The sequence below is a fragment of the Apodemus sylvaticus genome, chromosome X, assembly GCF_947179515.1.
Source record: "Apodemus sylvaticus chromosome X, mApoSyl1.1, whole genome shotgun sequence".
NCBI lineage: Eukaryota > Metazoa > Chordata > Mammalia > Rodentia > Muridae > Apodemus > Apodemus sylvaticus.
The window spans coordinates 24,595,226-24,615,044 of NC_067495.1; the positions used below are offsets into that span (position 1 = coordinate 24,595,226).

At 39.6% G+C, this 19,819-nt stretch overlaps 1 protein-coding gene across 3 annotated transcripts in view; it reads left to right on the forward strand.

Moving 5' to 3' along the window:
• Window positions 1–19,393, forward strand: part of Tlr7 (toll like receptor 7) — a 32,833-nt gene extending 13,440 nt beyond the window's left edge. Inside the window, exons 2-3 of one of the 3 annotated variants that reach the window (XM_052170532.1) lie at window positions 14,389–14,456; window positions 14,964–19,393. In XM_052170532.1, the coding sequence (XP_052026492.1) occupies window positions 14,454–14,456; window positions 14,964–18,113 (3,153 nt within the window). In that variant the 5' untranslated portion in view covers window positions 14,389–14,453 and the 3' untranslated portion in view covers window positions 18,114–19,393. Of the gene's footprint in view, window positions 1–14,318; window positions 14,457–14,963 lie in introns of all 3 variants that reach the window. The other 2 variants (XM_052170533.1, XM_052170534.1) reach the window with 2 other exon arrangements.
• The last annotated feature ends 426 nt before the right edge of the window (window positions 19,394–19,819 follow it).

A 19,819-nucleotide genomic window follows, 5' to 3' on the forward strand; every position in this document is an offset into this window, starting at 1 on the left:
TGATATATTTTTTATTTACATTTCAAATGATTTCCCCTTTTCTGGCCATCTACTCCCCGAAAGTCACATAAGCCCCCTTCTCTCCCCCTGTTCTCCCACCCACTCCTTCCCACTTCCCTGGTCTGGTTTGCCCTATAATGCTACACTGAATCTTTCCAGAACCAGGGGCCACTCCTCTGTTCTTCTTGTACCTCATTTGAAGTGTGGATTATGTTTTGCATATTCCAGTTTTCTAGGTTAATATCCACTTATTAGTGAGTGCATACCATGATTGATCTTTTGAGACTGGGTTACCTCACATAGTATGATGTTCTCCAGCTCCATACATTTGTCTAAGAATTTCATGAATTCATTGTTTCTAATGGCTAAATAATATTCCATTGTGTATATATACCACATTTTTTTTGCATCCATTCTTCTGTTGAGGGACACCTGGGTTCTTTCCAGATTCTGGCTACTACAAATAGCGCTGCTATGAACATAGTGGAGCACGTATCCTTATTACCTGCTGGGGAATCCTCTGGATATATGCCGAGGTGTGGTATAGCAGGATCCTCCGGAAGTGACATGCCCAGTTTTCTGAGGAACCTCCAGACTGATTTCCAGAGTGGTTGTACCAATTTGCAACCCCACCAGCAGTAGAGGAGTGTTCCTCTTTCTCCACATCCTGGCCAACACCTGCTGTCTCCTGAGTTTTTAATCTTAGCCATTCTGACTGGTGTAAGGTGAAATCTCAGGGTTGTTTTGATTTGCACTTCCCTAATGACTAATGAAGTTGAGCATTTTTTAAGATGATTCTCAGCCACCCGAATTTCTTCGGGTGAAAATTCTTTGTTTAGCTCTGTACCCCATTTTTAATAGGGTTATTTGGCTTTCTGGGGTCTAACTTCTTGAGTTCTTGGTATATATTGGATATTAGTCCTCTATCTGATGTAGGGTTGGTGAAGATCTTTTCCCAATTTGTAGCTTGCCTATTGCCAACTCTCTTGCTAATAACCCCTTACCCAAGCTTTGTATGCAACCCCAATGAAATGCATTGGGTCACCACCCCACACACAAAAAATCTGATGTTGAGGGCAAAAACTTTACTAGCTATGATAATAGAATATGGGGCTTCTGGAGGATTTTTTTTTTAGAAAGTTTAAGGCTTTGATTCCCTTAGCACATCTTTCCCTGTACTCAAATATGCAGCTGGGGATGGCATTGTAAAAATGGATTATAGGTAAAGGCAAACAGAGTTTGGGGGCTTAAATATGTTTGTTCCCTGCCAATATAGTGAGAGAGGAATAGGAGAATAAGTAGCTAGGAGAGCGAGAGCTGGGCCTTGGTTACCCTGGGTCCCACCTTCTTTACCTTACAGCATGTTTGCTTTTTCACTTTCTTTCTCAAAAATGAATCCATTCCTTAGAATTGAGAGGTATACATCATTTTGAAATCAGCCACATGATTAAATTTACAGGTTGTGCCAGAGATATGATTTCTTTTTATCCTTGCTGAACTTGAATTTAAATGTGCTTAGAGTTAATGCCATGCACAACTGAAGATTTTGTCTAGATTTAGTCTAGAGGTCTGCAGGTTATGACCCATAGGTTCAGCCAGTTTTTGTTATCACTGGACCTTGTAATTCTGATCTGTTATGTGCTACATGTTTCTTTGAGTACCTACATAGTTATAAGAATATTGTCAAGTATTTATTTTTGCATGTGTTCCTTTGAGACAAGGTCTTACACTATATACCCTAGGCTGATTCACAAGTCACAAAAAATTTGCTTTTATGTAAAAAATTTGCCAACTCCTGATCTATATCAATGTCTCATAGAACCTTCTGCAATGATGAAGATATCTTGAATCTATGTCCTTGAATACAGTAGCCATAAGCCCGGTAGGGTTTTGGAGGCACTTCAATTACAGTTAGTGTGACTGTGCAACTGAATTTTAATCAACTTAAAATGGCATAGCCACAAAGTGACTCGTGGCTATCACATTAGAGCAGTTTCAGACCATTTGCAGCCTAAGGACTCCATGTCCTTTCTTTTCTGTATTTTCTGTTCTTCTTTCAAATGGATCATCAGTCCTGAGGCTGTGTGAGTCAAAGGAAGACAAAATTCTTAATCAGATTTCTGTCCTGAACTGCCTTTCATTGTCTCCTAGCAAATGTTTAATGGAAAGCACTTGAAAACAATGCAGGTGGGCAGAAGGTTATTTCCTCTAAGGCACTACTTTCTCTACCTATTATGTCTGCTTTTGTTTGTGGATTTTTCAAATTAAAGAAAGTCTTAATCAACTTTGCACTTTAGGCTGCAAACAGACAAAATCTTTCTGCCCAAAGCTCTGTTTCTTTCCAGCTCTCTTGAAGACTAGCAGACTTCTCTTTTAGTTCATTTCACTCACAAGACTGCTAAACCACAGGAAGGAGTGTCCAGCACACCCGTCTTTGTGAATACTGCTGAACCATTTCCCATAAAAGTAAACTTGCTCTGTACATAGTCTTCCTTTCAACACAGCACAGACTGCTCTTCTATTAAGTATCCACGCATGGCAGCAAAAAGCTAGCCAGCAGCTTTTCAGCCTCCCATATCTGAGTCTTTCTTGTGGGTAGCCTGACAAAATCAACATCATACAATTTAAGCTTTCTCATGTTTGGCAACCCATTTACAGGTTCTATAGTTTAAAATTAGGTTTTCATGTGTGCAAAGAAAACTCAGTGAACAGATTTAGCATAACAGTGTTTTAAGTTCTCATAAATAACTAGAAACCAGTAACTCAGGGCAGTTTTATCAGCTCTACTCAATGAGGTCACAGACAGATGGATTTAGATGTTCTGGATCATCCAGTCTGTTGCCGTACAACCCAAACACATTTTCCTCATTTGTGCCATCAAAGAAGGCTGCGAGCGACACTCTCCATATTAAAAGAAGCCCCGTGGACATCCATGGAAAGGAAGGGAAATATATTCACTGCTTAAGAAGAGATTTCACAAGTTGAGTGTCTGCCTTCCTCTTACATCCTGTTTGCAAGAGTTTGGTCACATGATCATATTTATCTGCAAGAGAGCATAGGAATGCAAGCATTTTTCAAAGTGGTATTTGTTCAGTGAAAAAATAGAGATTTTTGTCACTGTCAGATGAGGAAAAGTAGGGAAAGGTGTCTTCAGACTCTAGAGTAATTGAATTGACAGTATGAAAAAAAATCTACAGAACAGGAACAGTATATAATTAAACTAGATCTAATAAAAGAGTGAGCGTTTTGTTTGGAAAAACTATTGGAGTTTTATATTGTGTTTTAGATTTATATAGTTTTCCACGGCCATTATACTTTGAGCTCCTTAAGTGCACAAACTATGTATTTTTTATGTAACAATTTATAACCACCAGTGAAAGAATGCATGTGAATAAATGGATATTGTATTTTGGGTATGAATTGCTCATACCAAGTTCATGGGTTTGAACACTTGGTCTCCAGTTACTGATGCTATTTTGGAGGTTGTACAGCCTGGAAGAGGTAGAGTCTTACTGAAGGAAGGAAGTCACATAGGAGGTGAGCTTTGAGATTTTGTAGAGCCCACCTCCACTTCTTGTCCCCTCTATTTGCTTCCTGCAGATGCAGTGTGACAAATGGCCTCATGCTCCAACCAATTTGGACAGAGATGGTTTCAGTGCTGTGATAAACTGACATCTGCTGGCACAAAATAAACCCATCCTTCCTTCAGTTGCCTCAGTTGGGTCTTTTTGTCACTGATTTTTTTAAGTAATTAATAAAGCAGAATTCTGTATTTACTCATATTTTTTTCTCTCACTAAGTACTTGGTGCAATCACTACCTACGGAAGAGTTGGAGCACAGCATAATCTATGTCTGTTGTCATGGACCATGTCATGTCTACCAGTCAAGGGATATAGACTGGGTACATATGTGCACTGCATTGTTTCTGCATCTGTCATTTTCCTGAGAGAGGTCTCCAAAGCAAAGAGTTAGGTAGTGAACATCCAAATCAGTACTGGGAGCCAGCCAGTTCTTCTTGTTCATAATCCAGCAATCCCTCTACAACTCCACATAGAATCCTCCTGTCCAGTACTGTAGAACATGAGAGGATGGATTTGAATTGGGCATTTTGAAAGCAGAACCTCTTTTTTTTTTTTTTTTTTTTGGCTGAGTTTTTTTTTTATTATTCGATATAATTTATTTACATTTCATATGATTTCCCCTTTTCTAGCCCCCCCACTCCCCGAAAGTCCCGCAAACCCCCTTCTCTTCCCCTGTCCTCCCACCCACCCCTTCCCACTTCCCCGTTCTGGTTTTGCTGATTACTGTTTCACTGAGTCTTTCCAGAACCAGGGGCCACTCCTCCTTTCTTCTTGTACCTCATTTGATGTGTGGATTATGTTTTGGGTATTCCAGTTTTCTAGGTTAATATCCACTTATTAGTGAGTGCATACCATGATTCACCTTTTGAGTCTGGGTTATCTCACTTAGTATGATATTCTCTAGCTCCATCCATTTGCCTAAGAATTTCATAAATTCATTGTTTCTAATGGCTGAATAGTACTCCATTGTGTAGATATACCACATTTTTTGCATCCACTCTTCTGTTGACGGATACCTGGGTTCTTTCCAGCATCTGGCAATTACAAATAGGGCTGCTATGAACATAGTAGAACATGTATCCTTATTACATGGTGGGGAGTCTTCTGGGTATATGCCCAGGAGTGGTATAGCAGGATCTTCTGGAAGTAAGGTACCCAGTTTTCGGAGGAACCGCCAGACTGAATTCCAGAGTGGTTGTACCAATTTGCAACCCCACCAGCAGTGGAGGAGTGTTCCTCTTTCTCCACACCCTCTCCAACACCTGCTGTCTCCTGAATTTTTAATCTTAGCCATTCTGACTGGTGTAAGATGAAATCTTAGGGTTGTTTTGATTTGCATTTCCCTAATGACTAATGAAGTTGAGCATTTTTTAAGATGTTTCTCCGCCATCCGAAGTTCTTCAGGTGAGAATTCTTTGTTTAACTCTGTACCCCATTTTTTAATAGGGTTGTTTGGTTTTCTGGAGTCTAACTTCTTGAGTTCTTTATATATATTGGATATTAGCCCTCTATCTGATGTAGGATTGGTGAAGATCTTTTCCCAATTTGTTGGTTCCCGATTTGTCCTCTTGATGGTGTCCTTTGCCTTACAGAAACTTTGTAATTTTATGAGGTCCCATTTGTCAATTCTTGCTCTTAGAGCATACGCTATTGGTGTTCTGTTCAGAAACTTTCTCCCTGTACCGATGTCCTCAAGGGTCTTCCCCAATTTCTTCTCTATTAGCTTCAGAGTGTCTGGCTTTATGTGGAGGGAACGCAGAACCTCTTAACCCTGATCCACAAAGAAGCTTTGAGCAGATAGAAGAGATAAAAGGAGATGTATGTATATAGATGTATATAGCCTAAAGAACTTCCCTAAGGAGATACCCTTTTCTATATTTTTATTTCATTTGCAAAGATGTTTTGTCTGCATGTATGCCTGTGCAGCATGTGTGTGCAGTACCCACCCAGTTCAGAGGAGCCTGTAGCAATTCCTGGAATGAGAGTTACAGATAACTGAGACTTGCCATGTTCCCAGCCTTTGAACACCAGGAAGTATGATTTGTAAAGCATTTTTGTTTACTTTGAGATTCATTCATTTATTTAATCATGTGTTCGTTGTTTCACTTGTGTATTTAGCAACCCAATGGCGTACTAGTTAAGTGCAAGAAAATCTCATTATGCTAAGTGCTATTAAGTCTAATACAGAACAGACTCCTCTCTGTCTCAGTTGATTTATCCATAAAATAGTTCGAAATGTCAAATTGTTTCCTCCTAATCTAGTTGATAGCAATTCGACACAACTGAATGTGTGTGAAGGAGAATCTTGACCTAAACTAGAAAGCTACTTGTTCTTTGTTTAAATCCCACCCAGAGTAGAAAACCCTGTGTACAGTTGCAGAAATGTGTGTGTGTTAAATTAGAAATTACTGCTCCTGGGACCCAAAGGGTATCATGTAATACCGGGTGTATTCATGTTACTTTCTGAAGTCTTAAAGATTCCAAAATCTTTCTACTCTCAGTGACTTTTAATAAAAGACTGAAAACTTGTAGATCTCCATCTTTAGCTGACACTGAAAAAATTGAAATGCTTACATGCTGTGTGACCTATGCTAAGTACTGTCTAACCTTACTTGCACTATATGTATCACTATTACAAAGTGGGGGGTTTAAAGATGGTTGGTCAGGGAAGCCCTCCCTCTCTCAAAATGTATCACTTGAGCTGATACTGAGCAGTCGAAATGACCTCCCCACAGGAAGAGGAGAAAGACAATGTCAAGAAGAGGAAACATCAGGTGGCAAGAGTGACATGGTCATTAGCTTGGTTTGAATGCGGAACAGAAAGCAGGCCAGATGGCTGGTATGTGGGGAGAGGGGACAGATGATTTAAGTTCAGACAAGGCAATTAGAGTCAGGCTGTGCACAACGGAAACAATGAAAAAACTTGGTATTTTAGTCAATGGGTAGGTAGAAACTACTCTAATTGATCAGGTTCATGTTGAATGCTCTGATGCTGCTTGTTAAATGAATCCTAGAGAATAGCGGAAGCAGGAAGATGAGTTTGGCAGCATTGCCGAGTCCACATGAAAGCAAATGACTAATTAGAAAAGAGAAGATAGTAGTAGACTAGGAGAAAAATGTGCAGCTGCTAGAGAGAATTGAGAAACGGGGGGTGGGGGAGGTGCTTTCTGATTGAATTTGCCTTTGAATTTGTAGTATGTCAGTGAGCAAAATGCTACATTTCACAGTCATCATCTGGGTGAGCTAAGCCCAGTGACATGTTAGACTCAACAATACTGGGTCACAGTGGAAATTCTATGCATCTATCACCAATTAATCACCCATGACTTCACCCTTGCATCTCATAATTGGCCAAGTGGCAACATTTACACAATTAAAATTTAGAAATACTTGGCTGGAGAAATGACTCAGCAGTTAAGAGTCTTCCAGAGGACCAGGGTTCAGATCAGAGCACCCATATGGCAGTTCTCAACTGTCTGTAATGCCACTTCCAGGGCTTCAACATCATCTGCTGACTTCTATAGACATTGCACACATGTGCTACCTTTGGGATAAATGCTTATACATAAAAATAAATGAATAAATAAATAAATAAATAAATAAATAAATAAATACTTTAAAAGAAATTGAAAGTGCTAATAACTCAAGACAACAAAAGAGGGAGGTTGTTTGGGGCAAGTGGTTATTAAACATTCTGACTTCATTTGTCTATGATTAAGTTTCCATAGAGTCTTCATTTTCTGTTTTCAAAATCTATTTAATTGAACTAGGCCTATAGCACTTCTTCCTCCTTTCCTCACCTCAGCCCCTTCCCTTAAACCCTTCCCATGCTCCTCCACTCTCAAGTTGGCAACTACTTTTTCTTTTATTATATATGTTGTGTACACACACACACACACACATACACACACACATATATGCATACATAGCCTGTTGAGTCCATTTTTGTTCTTTGAGTATATCTGGTTTGAAGGCTGATGTCTTTGCTTTAAACAATCAATAAGAGGGCTCATCCCTTGGACAGGATAATTCTCATTCTCCCAGTGATCAATAGCTGCCTGTAGATTTTTTTTCTAGGCAAAGCCTGTGAGAGGGTCCCCTTTCCACATTAACCTTGATATTGATATTGCCATTGTTCTGCTCTTTTTGTATGTAGCCATTTTTAGGGGAGAGTAATTTTCTTATTTATTAGATGTAAGTACACTCTAGCTTTCTTTTTGCTGGAAATTGAACTCAGGACCTTTGGAAGTGCTCTTAACTACTGAGCCATCTCTCCAGCTCAGGGGAGACTATTTCATAGCAAACTTCCCAGTATTCTGACTTTCACATTCTTTCTTCTCTCTCTTCTGAAGTGTTCCTTGAACTGTAGATGCTAGAGCTGGCATATTGATGTATCAGTTTGGGCTGGGCTCCTTGGGATCAGTTGGTCTCTGCATTGTGTCCAGTTTTGGTTTTCTGTAATGGTCTCAAGTTGATGTAAAGAGAGGTGATAGTTAAAATCATCTGATATTTGAGGATATAAGAATAAGATTTAGCGGCAACCAACAAATTGGGAAAAGATCTTCACCAACCCTACATCAGATAGAGGCCTAATATCCAATATATACAAAGAACTCAAGAAGTTAGACCCCAGAAAACCAAATAACCCTATTAAGAAATGGGGTACAGACTTAAACAAAGAATTCTCACCTGAAGAACTTCGGATGGTGGAGAAACAACTTAAAAAATGCTCAACTTCATTAGTCATCAGGGAAATGCAAATCAAAACAACCCTGAGATTTCACCGCACACCAGTCAGAATGGCTAAGATTAAAAACTCAGGAGACAGCAGGTGTTGGCCAGGATGTGGAGAAAGAGGAACACTCCTCCATTGCTGGTGGGGTTGCAAATTGGTGCAACCACTCTGGCAATCAGTCTGGGGGTTCCTCAGAAAACTGGGCATGTCACTTCCGAAAGATCCTGCTATACCACTCCTGGGCATATACCCAGAGGATTCCCCAGAATGTAATAAGGATACATGTTCTACTATGTTCATAGCAGCCCTACTTATAATAGCCAGAAGCTGGAAAGAACCCAGGTATCCCTCAACAGAAGAATGGATGCAAAAAAATGTGCTACATTTACACAATGGAGTACTATTCAGCCATTAGAAACAATGAATTCATGAAATTCTTAGGCAAATGGATGGAGCTGGAGAACATCATACTAAGTGAGGTAACCCAGTCTCAAAAGATCAATCATGGTATGCACTCGCTAATAAGTGGATATTAGCCTGGAAAACTGGAATACCCAAAATATAATCCACACATCAAATGAGGTACAAGAAGAATGGAGGAGTGGCCCCTTGTTCTGGAAAGACTCAGTGTAGCAGTATAAGGCAAAACCAGACCAGGGAAGTGGGAAGGGGTGGGTGGGAGGACAGGAGGAGAGAAGGGGGCTTATGTGACTTTTGGGGAGTGGGGGGCCAGAAAAGAGGAAATCATTTGAAATGTAAATAAAAAATATATCGAATAAAAAAAAAAAGAAAATAAAGAGCTCCAAACCAAGACTTGGCACCAAGGCGAGGGCCGGCCACAGAAACAGAATTTATATGGACACGCTTGTGTCATATTAAGCTGAAAACTTAGTATTTATACTAATATGTTCACCTGCTATTTTGTCATGCTTTACAGCTAAAATGAAGAGAACCCTGTATTTCTTAACCTGGCCAAACTTTTTGTACCACAGTCAAAATGTTAAAAAAAAAAAAAAAGAAAGAAAAAAAAGAAAAAGATTTAGAATATAGTAAGAAATTGTGCTGGTCTAGGAAAAGTGGTAGTAGTAGTAGATTCTTTTCTAAGATCCATGACTTCACTATCCCTGGGATGTGGGCTAGGTTTCTAGCACCAGGCATGATTTCCCTCCTGTTGAGTGGGCAATAAGTCTAATTGGATGACTGTTGGTTGCCAGTAAGAGGTGATTGCCATTTATTGCACCTTTATGCATATCTTGCCATGCTGGTCACTGTCACAGTTCATAGGCATCACAGCTGGATAGGGATGTTTGTCCTCCCTTCTTGGCAGTTTGCATAGTATTTCCTGGTGCTTTGCAAGTTAGGCTGCAGACAGGAGACTTTCCTGTCAGATCCAGTTGCAGTCACCTAAGATATGTACACAAAGTATGTGATGTCTTCAGCAATAGAGCTCCCTAAAGACCCTAAGAGGTAACTTAGGGTGACATCAATAACTTATTGGATTATCCTGAGCAACATTAGGAAAGAGGTTTCTTGTATGTGGTACTGGGAATTTTTTTTTACTTATGGGAGCATTGTCAACCAAAGTGACTTAACATTTTAAAAAATGTGTGTCTGTGTCTGTATATATTTATATATGTATACATACATACATATTACATATACACATAATATAAATAATTATATGCAATATATTCTGTACTGGCCTTCCTCTTTGCATGTTGGAGTCTCCTCCTCATTATTTCATTTGTCACTTTATATCACCTGTATCTTGTTATTTTTCTCCCACTCACTCCCAGCTATATCCCTTTATAATTTCTAGTTTCTGTTCTGTATTCACATCTGAAGGTTTGGAGCTATGAACTTCAGATGAGAGAGGACATGTGGCCTTTGTCATTCTGGGTCTGGATTATGTCACTCAGTGTAATCTTTCTAGGTTTACCCATGTACCTACAAAGTTCCTTATTTACCTTTTCTTTGCAGCCAAATATTATTTCATTTCATACTATACATATGTTCATTTCCTGGCCATTGTGACTAAGATGACAATGAACACAGCTGAGTTCTGTGCAGTAAGAAATGTTGAGTCCATATGCCAGTGGTGGAGGATGACTTCAAGGAAACAGCTTCTCAAACATAACAGGGATGGTGGGCATACAAACTCACAATGGTTGTAACAGCATATACAAGACCTAAGGTAGCTCATGACAGACAAAATTCTGCCACAGAAAGGGGAGGGAGGCATGGAATCCACCACTCACTGAGGAGTGATTGGCATTTGATAGTTGCTGGGAAATCACATTCCTGGGCAGGCTCCACTACCAGGAATAGTCAGGCAACACCAACCAGTCTCAGTAGAAGAGAAAAAGAAGAAATAAACTCAAAGCAGCATGGGGAGAGAAGTGAGGGTAGAGGATGGATAAGGGAGAGATGGAGAGAGGTAAATATGATTGAAGTACACTACATAAAATTCTCAAAGTATGCAGTAAGATATTTATTTAAAGAATCAGTAAAATTCTGGTTGGTGACTATAATAGGGGAAAGTACTTTATGTAGAAGCTGGAAAATGTCTCAGCTTTCTGTTCATTCAAGGGCCAGGGGGTCATTACCCAGCATTCATGTCAAGAGGTTCGCCCCTGCTTGCCACAGCTCCAAGGAATCTGATGCCTTCTTCTGGCCTCTGACGCCACTTGAACAGACATGGAATTCACACAGAGAGACACACAGACCTCTCTCTCCCTTCCTCCCTCCCTCCTTTCTTCCTTCAGCCTCCCTCTAGAAATCTTAAAAAAAAAATCTATTCAGGCTTCAAAATAAAATCTTAAATTCATAGTATAGAAAAGAAAACCATTCAAAGCACTCTGTAGTAGGACAATGACTGAAGGTTAAAAAGCTTCTTGGATAATGTGTGATAGAAGCATGAGATCCAAGGGACAAAGTTTTGGCATGGTTTCAGCTCATATTGTGTCAACAAACAATGGGAAAGCATGGGCTAGACAGATGGCTTAGTGGATAAGAACACTAGCTGTTATTCTAGAGGACCAAGGTTAAATTCCCAGCACCTATATGATGATTCACAATTGTGGTGTCTCTCCAGTTTTTTCAGACACCATAGTGTTACAGACACATATGTAGATAAAACACCCACATGCATATAATTATAAAAAACTTTAAAGGTAGAAAATCAAAAAGAATGTTGAAAAAGACAATGAAGTCCTTCAGAATCACTAAGTGTGTGTGTGTGTGTGTGTGTGTGTGTGTGTGTGTGTGTGTGTTTATACACTTGTCCATGAACAGGCACGCATGTGTTTCTGTGCATGTCAAGGCCAGAGGTCAATATTGTCTTCCTCTATCACTTTCCATATTACTTATTGAGAGGCAGTCTCTTGTTAAATCCAGAACTCACTGACTGACTAGACTGAATGTCTGGTCAGTGAGCTCCAAGGACCAGCATTTCTCCTGAGCTCTGGTCCTCATGATGGTATAGCAAGCACATTATCAATGGAGCCATCTCCCAAGACTTTCAACTAATGGTTGAAAACTAATGGGGAAGAAAATAGAGGGCAGAAAAAGAGAATGGGGAAAACATCTTTTGGCATAAACTTTAGCTATGTAAAGATCAAAAAAAAAATGAAAAAAACCTGTCACCACCACCGTGACAACTAAAAAGCCCTATGAAGTCATTAAGAGCTATGTAGTAATGAGGTCCTCAACTTACCTAATGCTGAGATCCTTTCATATAGTTCTTCATGTTGTCGTGACTCCCAACCATAAAGTTATTTTGTTGCTACTTTAAAACTGTAAGTTTGCTACTGCTATGAATGGTAATATAAATATCTGCTTTGCAGGATATCCAATATGTGAACCCACAAAAGGGCTGTGGCCCATAGGCTGACAATCTCTGATGTTGTGTTAGGGAAAAGAAAGCTGGAGAAAATTTTGTGGTTTGCTTATCCCTTATTAGAAGAATTAATGGATGTAAACATTTGGTTTATTAGACAACACTAATAATAGACTGTCTCTCAGACTTAGTCAATGGCAGGAAAAAAATCAGTAGTTGGACTAGAAGTCTGCCATGAAAAATGGGTTGCTATGTGCTCCCAGGGCCTAAACCACCAAGCAAAGAGTCCACATGGAGGGACCCATGGCTCCAGATGCATGTGTAGCAGAGGATGGCCTTGTTGGACATCAAAGGGAGGAGAGGCCCTTGGTCCTGAGAAGGCTCATGCCCCAGTGTAGGGGAGTGCCAGGAGATGGAAGCAGGAATGGGTGGGTGGGTGAGGGAACACCCTCATAGAAGCAGGGGAAGAGGGGAAGAGTTTATATATATATAAACTTAGTATAAAATTTAATAATTTTTTTCAGTATAAAATTTAATATTTAACCATACTAATATTATCAATTCATATTAATCATATTAATTCATATTAATCATTTAATCCAGGTGCATTCTCTTTCTGAATCAACCCAGCCACTGTAGAAAAGCTGGCAGGCCACACCTAGCTACATCCTTTCTCCTGACACAGTTCTCTCCTCTGCAGCTTCCTGGAGATGGGAGCTTCCTGGGAATGGGCTCTTCCAGATAGAAAGCCCTAAACAGAGTCTGGCTAATAGACAGGAAAGGGAAAAGTGACTTCCAGATGCATCACCTACTAACTAGACCCATTGTTCTTCCAGAAGCTTTTTTTTTTTTTTTTAGATTTATTTATTTTATTCATGAGTACACTGTTGCTGTCTTCAGACACACCAGAAGAGGGCATCGACTCCCATTATAGATGGTTGTGAGCCACCATGTGGTTGCTGGTAATTGAACTCAGGACCTCTGGAAGAGCAGTCAGTGCTCTTAACCTCTGAGCCATCTCTCCAGCCACCTTCCAGAATCTTTTTATCCAAGAATGTCCTTGAGAATTTTCAAACATTCTCCTCAGAAACATCCTCTTTTTTTCAAAAGAAAGAAAAAAGAGGGTGTTTCTAATCTAATATGGTGATATCAGTCAGCTTTGCACTTATTTTCCAATAGTATAACATCTTCCTGTCTCCTTGCTGTCTCACCAAGAACCTTCAAAAACAGGCTTCTCTCTCCCCAAGCAGAATAATACTTTCCTTCAAATCTCTGTGCCTTGTCAATTCTAAGAAACCCTTTGTCTGAAGGTTGATCTGACTCTGTGTCTCTCCCTCTAACTAGGTGTCTCAGATCCTGAAACCAAACAAAACCCAGTGTGCAGGGAAAGTACAACAAATCATCTTAGAAGTGACTTCTGCAGTGACTTCCAATTACAATCAAACAAGAAACCCAGATTACAGAATGGCAGAAGCAGATGTTTAAGAATCAAATGCCATTTAGAAAACCGGTTACTATTGCTGAGCCGTGGTTTAATTCAAGATGGAGGGGGAATGGATCTTTTTTAAAAATTTTTATCCTTACAATATTATAGGACTCAAAAATCATGAAAGATTTTTACATGTGTTCCAAAGAAGGCTTAGCAAGAAAACATTAATTATACTGAAGTCTTAATGCATTATTCATCTCAAGTGTCTATATTTTTTAGCATTCCTTACCCCCACCCCCAAATTTCACAGTTTGATGCCTCTCTGTTACAGCATTTATGCAGCAACTAATATGCAATGCTGCTTCTTAAAAACTGTTTGGGGCAGCAAGGGAGATAGCTCAGTGGGTAAGTATGGTGATGTAAATGAAAATGACCCCATCAACTCATGTTTGAATACTTGGTTCCCAGTTAGAGGAACTTTTAGGAAGGATTAGGAGTGTGGTTTTGTTGGAAGAGGTGTGCCACTAGGGGTAGGTTGTGAGGTTTCAAAAGTCCATGCCCATCCCAGTCTCATTCCTTCCCTGCCTGTAATTTGCAGATTCTATGTGAGCTCTCAGCAACTGCTCCAGTGTCATGCCTACCTGTCATGTTCTCAAACCCTCTAAAACTATAGGCAAGAACTAGACCAAATGCTTTGTTTTCTAAGGTGTTGTGGTCATAATGTTTCATCACAGCAATAGAAACACTGACTGAGACAGTAAGTGTACTTGTGGACAAGACTGATGACCTGAGTTTGATCTGCAGGATCCACAAGGTGGAAGGAGATAACAGACTCTCACAAGTTGTCCTCTGACCTCCACAATTACGTCATGGTATGTGCTCACTCACAGACATATTCATATGCATACTCACACAAGATAGATAAATAATGTAAAAAAAAATTCTTTGTCAGTTTGTTAGAAACCTAAGATGATACAAACAAAACATAAAACCATTTTCAAAAACTTCACTGGTTGATAATATAGTCACAGGGCCAGAGGTGCTGTTTATACTTTACAGAAAAAGGACCCGTGTTGTTTAGGTTGTTTGTTTGTTTGTTTGTTTTTTTGTTTGTTGGTTGGTTTTTTATTTTTCAAGACAGGGTTACTCTGTGTAGCCCTGGCTGTCCTAGAACTCACTCTGTAGACCAGGCTGGCCTCGAACTCAGAAATCCTCCTGCCTCTGCCTCCCAAGTGCTGGGATTAAAGGCGTGCACCACCACTGTGTGGCCTGTGTTGTTTAGTTTTAATAATGTACCAAAAGAGAGGAAATAAATGGGACTTCTGAATTGTTCCTTGGTATATTTTATAACAATAATTTGTTCTGTCTTTTATTTTCAGGTATTTCCAATGTGGACACTGAAGAGACAAATTTTTATCTTTTTAAATATGATCTTAGTTTCTAGAGTCCTTGGGTTTCGGTGGTTTCCTAAAACTCTACCTTGTGATGTTAAACTGGATTTCCCAAAGACCCATGTGATTGTGGACTGCACAGACAAGCATTTGACAGAAATCCCTGAGGGTATTCCCACTAATACCACCAACCTCACCCTTACCATCAACCACATACCAAGCATCTCTCCAGATTCCTTTCGTAGGCTGAACCATCTGGAAGAAATCGATTTAAGATGCAACTGTGTACCTATTCTACTGGGGTCCAAAACCAATGTGTGTACCAAAAGGCTGCAGATTAGACCTGGAAGCTTTAGTGGACTCTCTGACTTAAAATCCCTTTACCTGGATGGAAATCAGCTTCTAGAAATTCCGCAGGATCTCCCACCCAGCTTACAGCTTCTGAGTCTTGAGGCTAACAATATCTTCTCCATCACGAAGGAGAATCTAACACAACTGGTCAACATTGAAACACTCTACCTGGGTCAAAACTGTTATTATAGAAATCCTTGCAATGTTTCCTATTCTATTGAAAAAGATGCTTTTCTAGTTATGAGAAATTTGAAGGTTCTCTCACTAAAAGATAACAATGTCACAGCTGTTCCCACCATTTTGCCTCCTAATTTACAAGAACTCTATCTTTATAACAACATCATTAAGAAAATCCAAGAAGATGATTTTAATAACCTCAAACAGTTGCAAGTTCTTGACCTAAGTGGAAATTGTCCTCGATGTTACAATGTTCCATATCCATGTATACCATGTGAAAATAATTCCCCCTTACAGATCCATGAGAATGCTTTTGCTTCATTGACAGAATTAAAAGTTTTACGTTTGCACAGTAACTCTCTTCAGCATGTGCCCTCAAAATGGTTTAAAAACACGATAAATCTCCAGGAACTAGACCTCTCCCAAAACTACTTAGCCAGAGAAATTGAGGAGGCCAAATTTTTGAATCATCTTTCCAACCTTGTCCAGTTGGATCTGTCTTTCAATTATGAGCTGCAGGTCTACCATGCATCTATAACTTTACCACATTCATTCTCTTCATTGAAAAAGTTGAAAATTCTTCGTATCAAGGGGTATGTCTTTAAAGAGCTGAAAAACTCCAGCCTTTCTGTATTGCACAAGCTTCCCAGTCTGGAAGTTCTTGACCTTGGCACTAACTTCATAAAAATTGCTGACCTCAACATATTCAAACAGTTTGAAAACCTCAAACTCATAGACCTTTCAGTGAATAAGATATCCCCCTCAGAAGAGTCAAGAGAAGTTGGCTTCTGTCCTAATGCTCAAACTTCTATAGATCGGCATGGGCCCCAGGTCCTTGAAACCTTACACTATTTCCGATATGATGAATATGCAAGGAGCTGCAGGTTCAAAAACAAAGAGCCACCTTCTTTCTTGCCTTTGAATGCAGACTGCCACATATATGGGAAGACCTTAGACTTAAGTAGAAATAACATATTTTTTATTAAACCCTCTGATTTTCAATATCTTTCATTCCTCAAATGCCTCAACTTGTCAGGAAACACCATTGGCCAAACTCTTAATGGCAGTGAACTCGAGCCTTTGAGAGAGCTGAGGTACTTAGACTTCTCCAACAACCGACTTGATTTACTCTACTCAACAGCCTTTGAAGAGCTCCAGAGTCTGGAAGTTCTTGATTTAAGTAGTAACAGCCACTATTTTCAAGCAGAAGGAATTACTCACATGCTAAACTTTACCAAGAAATTACGGTTTCTGGAAAAACTCATGATGAATGATAATGACATCTCTACCTCAGCCAGCAGGACCATGGAAAGTGACTCTCTTCGAATTCTGGAATTCAGAGGCAACCATTTAGATGTTCTATGGAGAGACGGTGATAACAGATACTTGGACTTCTTCAAGAATCTGTTCAAGTTAGAGGAATTAGACATCTCCAGAAATTCCCTGAATTCCTTGCCTCCTGGAGTTTTTGAGGGCATGCCACCAAATCTAAAGAATCTCTCCTTGGCCAGAAATGGTCTTAGATCTTTCTCTTGGGACAGACTCCAGTTACTGAAGCATTTGGAAATTTTGGACCTCAGCCACAACCAGCTGACAAAGGTCCCTGAGAGATTGGCCAACTGTTCCAAAAGTCTCATAAAACTGATTCTTACGCATAATCAAATCAGGCAGTTGACAAAATATTTTCTAGAAGATGCTTTGCAATTGCGCTATCTAGATATCAGTTCAAATAAGATCCAGGTCATTCAGAAGACTAGCTTCCCAGAAAATGTCCTGAACAATCTGAAGATATTGCTTTTACATCACAATCGCTTTTTTTGCAACTGTGATGCTGTGTGGTTTGTCTGGTGGGTTAATCATACAGATGTTACTATTCCATACCTGGCCACTGATGTGACTTGTGCAGGTCCAGGAGCACACAAAGGTCAAAGTGTCGTATCCCTGGATCTGTATACATGTGAGTTAGATCTCACAAACCTGATTCTGTTCTCAGTTTCCATATCATCAGTCCTCTTTCTCATGGTAGTTATGACAACAAGTCACCTCTTTTTCTGGGATATGTGGTACATTTATTATTTCTGGAAAGCCAAGATAAAAGGGTATCAACATTTGCAATCCATGGAGTCTTGTTATGATGCTTTTATTGTGTATGACACTAAAAACTCAGCCGTGACAGAATGGGTTTTACAGGAGCTGGTGGCAAAATTGGAAGATCCAAAGGAGAAACACTTCAATTTGTGTTTAGAAGAAAGAGACTGGCTACCAGGCCAGCCAGTTCTAGAAAACCTTTCCCAGAGCATCCAACTCAGCAGGAAGACAGTGTTTGTGATGACACAAAAATATGCAAAAACTGAGAGTTTTAAGATGGCGTTTTATTTGTCTCATCAGAGGCTCCTGGATGAAAAAGTAGATGTGATTATCTTGATATTCTTGGAAAAGCCTCTTCAGAAGTCTAAGTTTCTTCAGCTTCGGAAGAGGCTCTGCAGGAGCTCTGTCCTTGAGTGGCCTGCAAATCCACAGGCTCACCCATACTTCTGGCAGTGCCTGAAAAATGCCCTGACCACAGACAATCATGTGGCTTATAGTCAAATGTTCAAGGAAACAGTCTAGCTCTCTGAAGAATGTCACCATCTAGGACATGCCTGGGTACCTGAAGTTTTCATAAAGGTTTCCGTAAACAAAGGTCTGAATTTTTCCTAACAGCTGTCAGGGCTCATATTGGTGAGAAATCATCAGTATGTGGCTAAGAAATTAAGAAGGGGAGACTGATAGAAGATAAGTTCTTTCTTCGATCTTCATGCCGCCATGCTCTTTTAAATATCTTCTCCAGCTCAACTGTGAAATACCGGTGCCTAGGAGGAAACACAAGGCTTTGTTTTATCTGAATACAATTGAGAAGAGCCACATGTCTGCCCTTAAGAAGTACTAGTATTTTCAGTAGTAGGGTAAAAATTATGCAAGCTCTATCTCTCTGATACTGAACTGAACCAGAGTTCAATGAAATAAAAGCCCAGAGAGCTTCTCAGCAAATTGTGTAACTGTCATGTATCCACCTTGCAGTACACCACAAAGCAGTTACTGGTACAGGACAATTGGTAGCTGCTTCAATGCCTCTTACTCATTTTCTTGGGGCCCAATGATGGGTTCTCTGGAGAAATAGGGAAACAGTTTTTTTGTAACCCATGAACATGGTCAACTTATAAGTGGATAAAATGGAAATATTGTCTTTTCAAGCAAAGTGATTTCTTTGCATTTGATGATAATTTACCTGCTGAAATATTCTATGTGCATGGCCAGAGTACTGTTTCCAAAGTAAAATGATATTTAAAATAATTTCATTAATTGATGTTAGTTTGTGAACTAATGCCAATATTTTTATGTATCTGTAACCATGGTGCATCAATATTAGGTGGTTTTCAATAATAAGCCCAAAAGGGCATGGAAAGAATATGTATTTAGGGTTATTGGGGACAAGAAAATAGGTGGATGGTAATTGTGTATATTTCAGTTTTGAAAAGATGGAGGAAGACATGAAGGTTGAAGGAGTTTAACATTGGGAACTCATGGGATTTTGTTTGTTTTTGTTTTTGTTTTGACTTTGGTATGTGCAGGTGTGTGCATGCGTGTGTGTGCATGCATGTGCATGCATGTGCGCATGCCTGTGTGTGTGTGTCTCTAGAAGACAATATTGGGAATGATACAGACTTCCTTTAAGAAAACTCCTATTGACCTGGAACTCAACAATTAACCTGACTAGCTGACTGGCAATTCCTGGGGATATGCCTGTCATTGCCTCTTTAGAATTTAGAGTATCTGCCACCAAATCTGGGATTTTTACATAGGTTGTGAGAATACAACTCTTGCAAATAAAATGCTTTACTTACTATTTATCCAACCTGAAAGCATCAATTTTTGGAGTCCTATTCAGCTATTTAAAACAATGAATTCCTGAAATTCTTAGGCAAGTGGATGGAACTAGAAAGTGTCATCCTGAGTAAGGTAACACAATCACAAAAGAACACACATGGTATGCACTCACTAATAAGTGGATGTTATCCCAAAAGCTCAAAATAAACATGTTACAATTCACAGACCACAGGAAGCTTTGTTCCCCTTTATAAGAAGGACTGAAGCACCCACTCTTTGGTCTTCCTCCTTCTTGAGCTTCTTGTGGTCTGTGAATTGTATCTTGGGTATTCTGAACTTTTGGGCTAACATCCACTTATCAGTGAGTGCATACCATGTGTGTTCTTTTGTGATTATGTTTCCTCACTCATGATGGTATTTTCTAGTTCTACCCATTTGCCTAACAATTT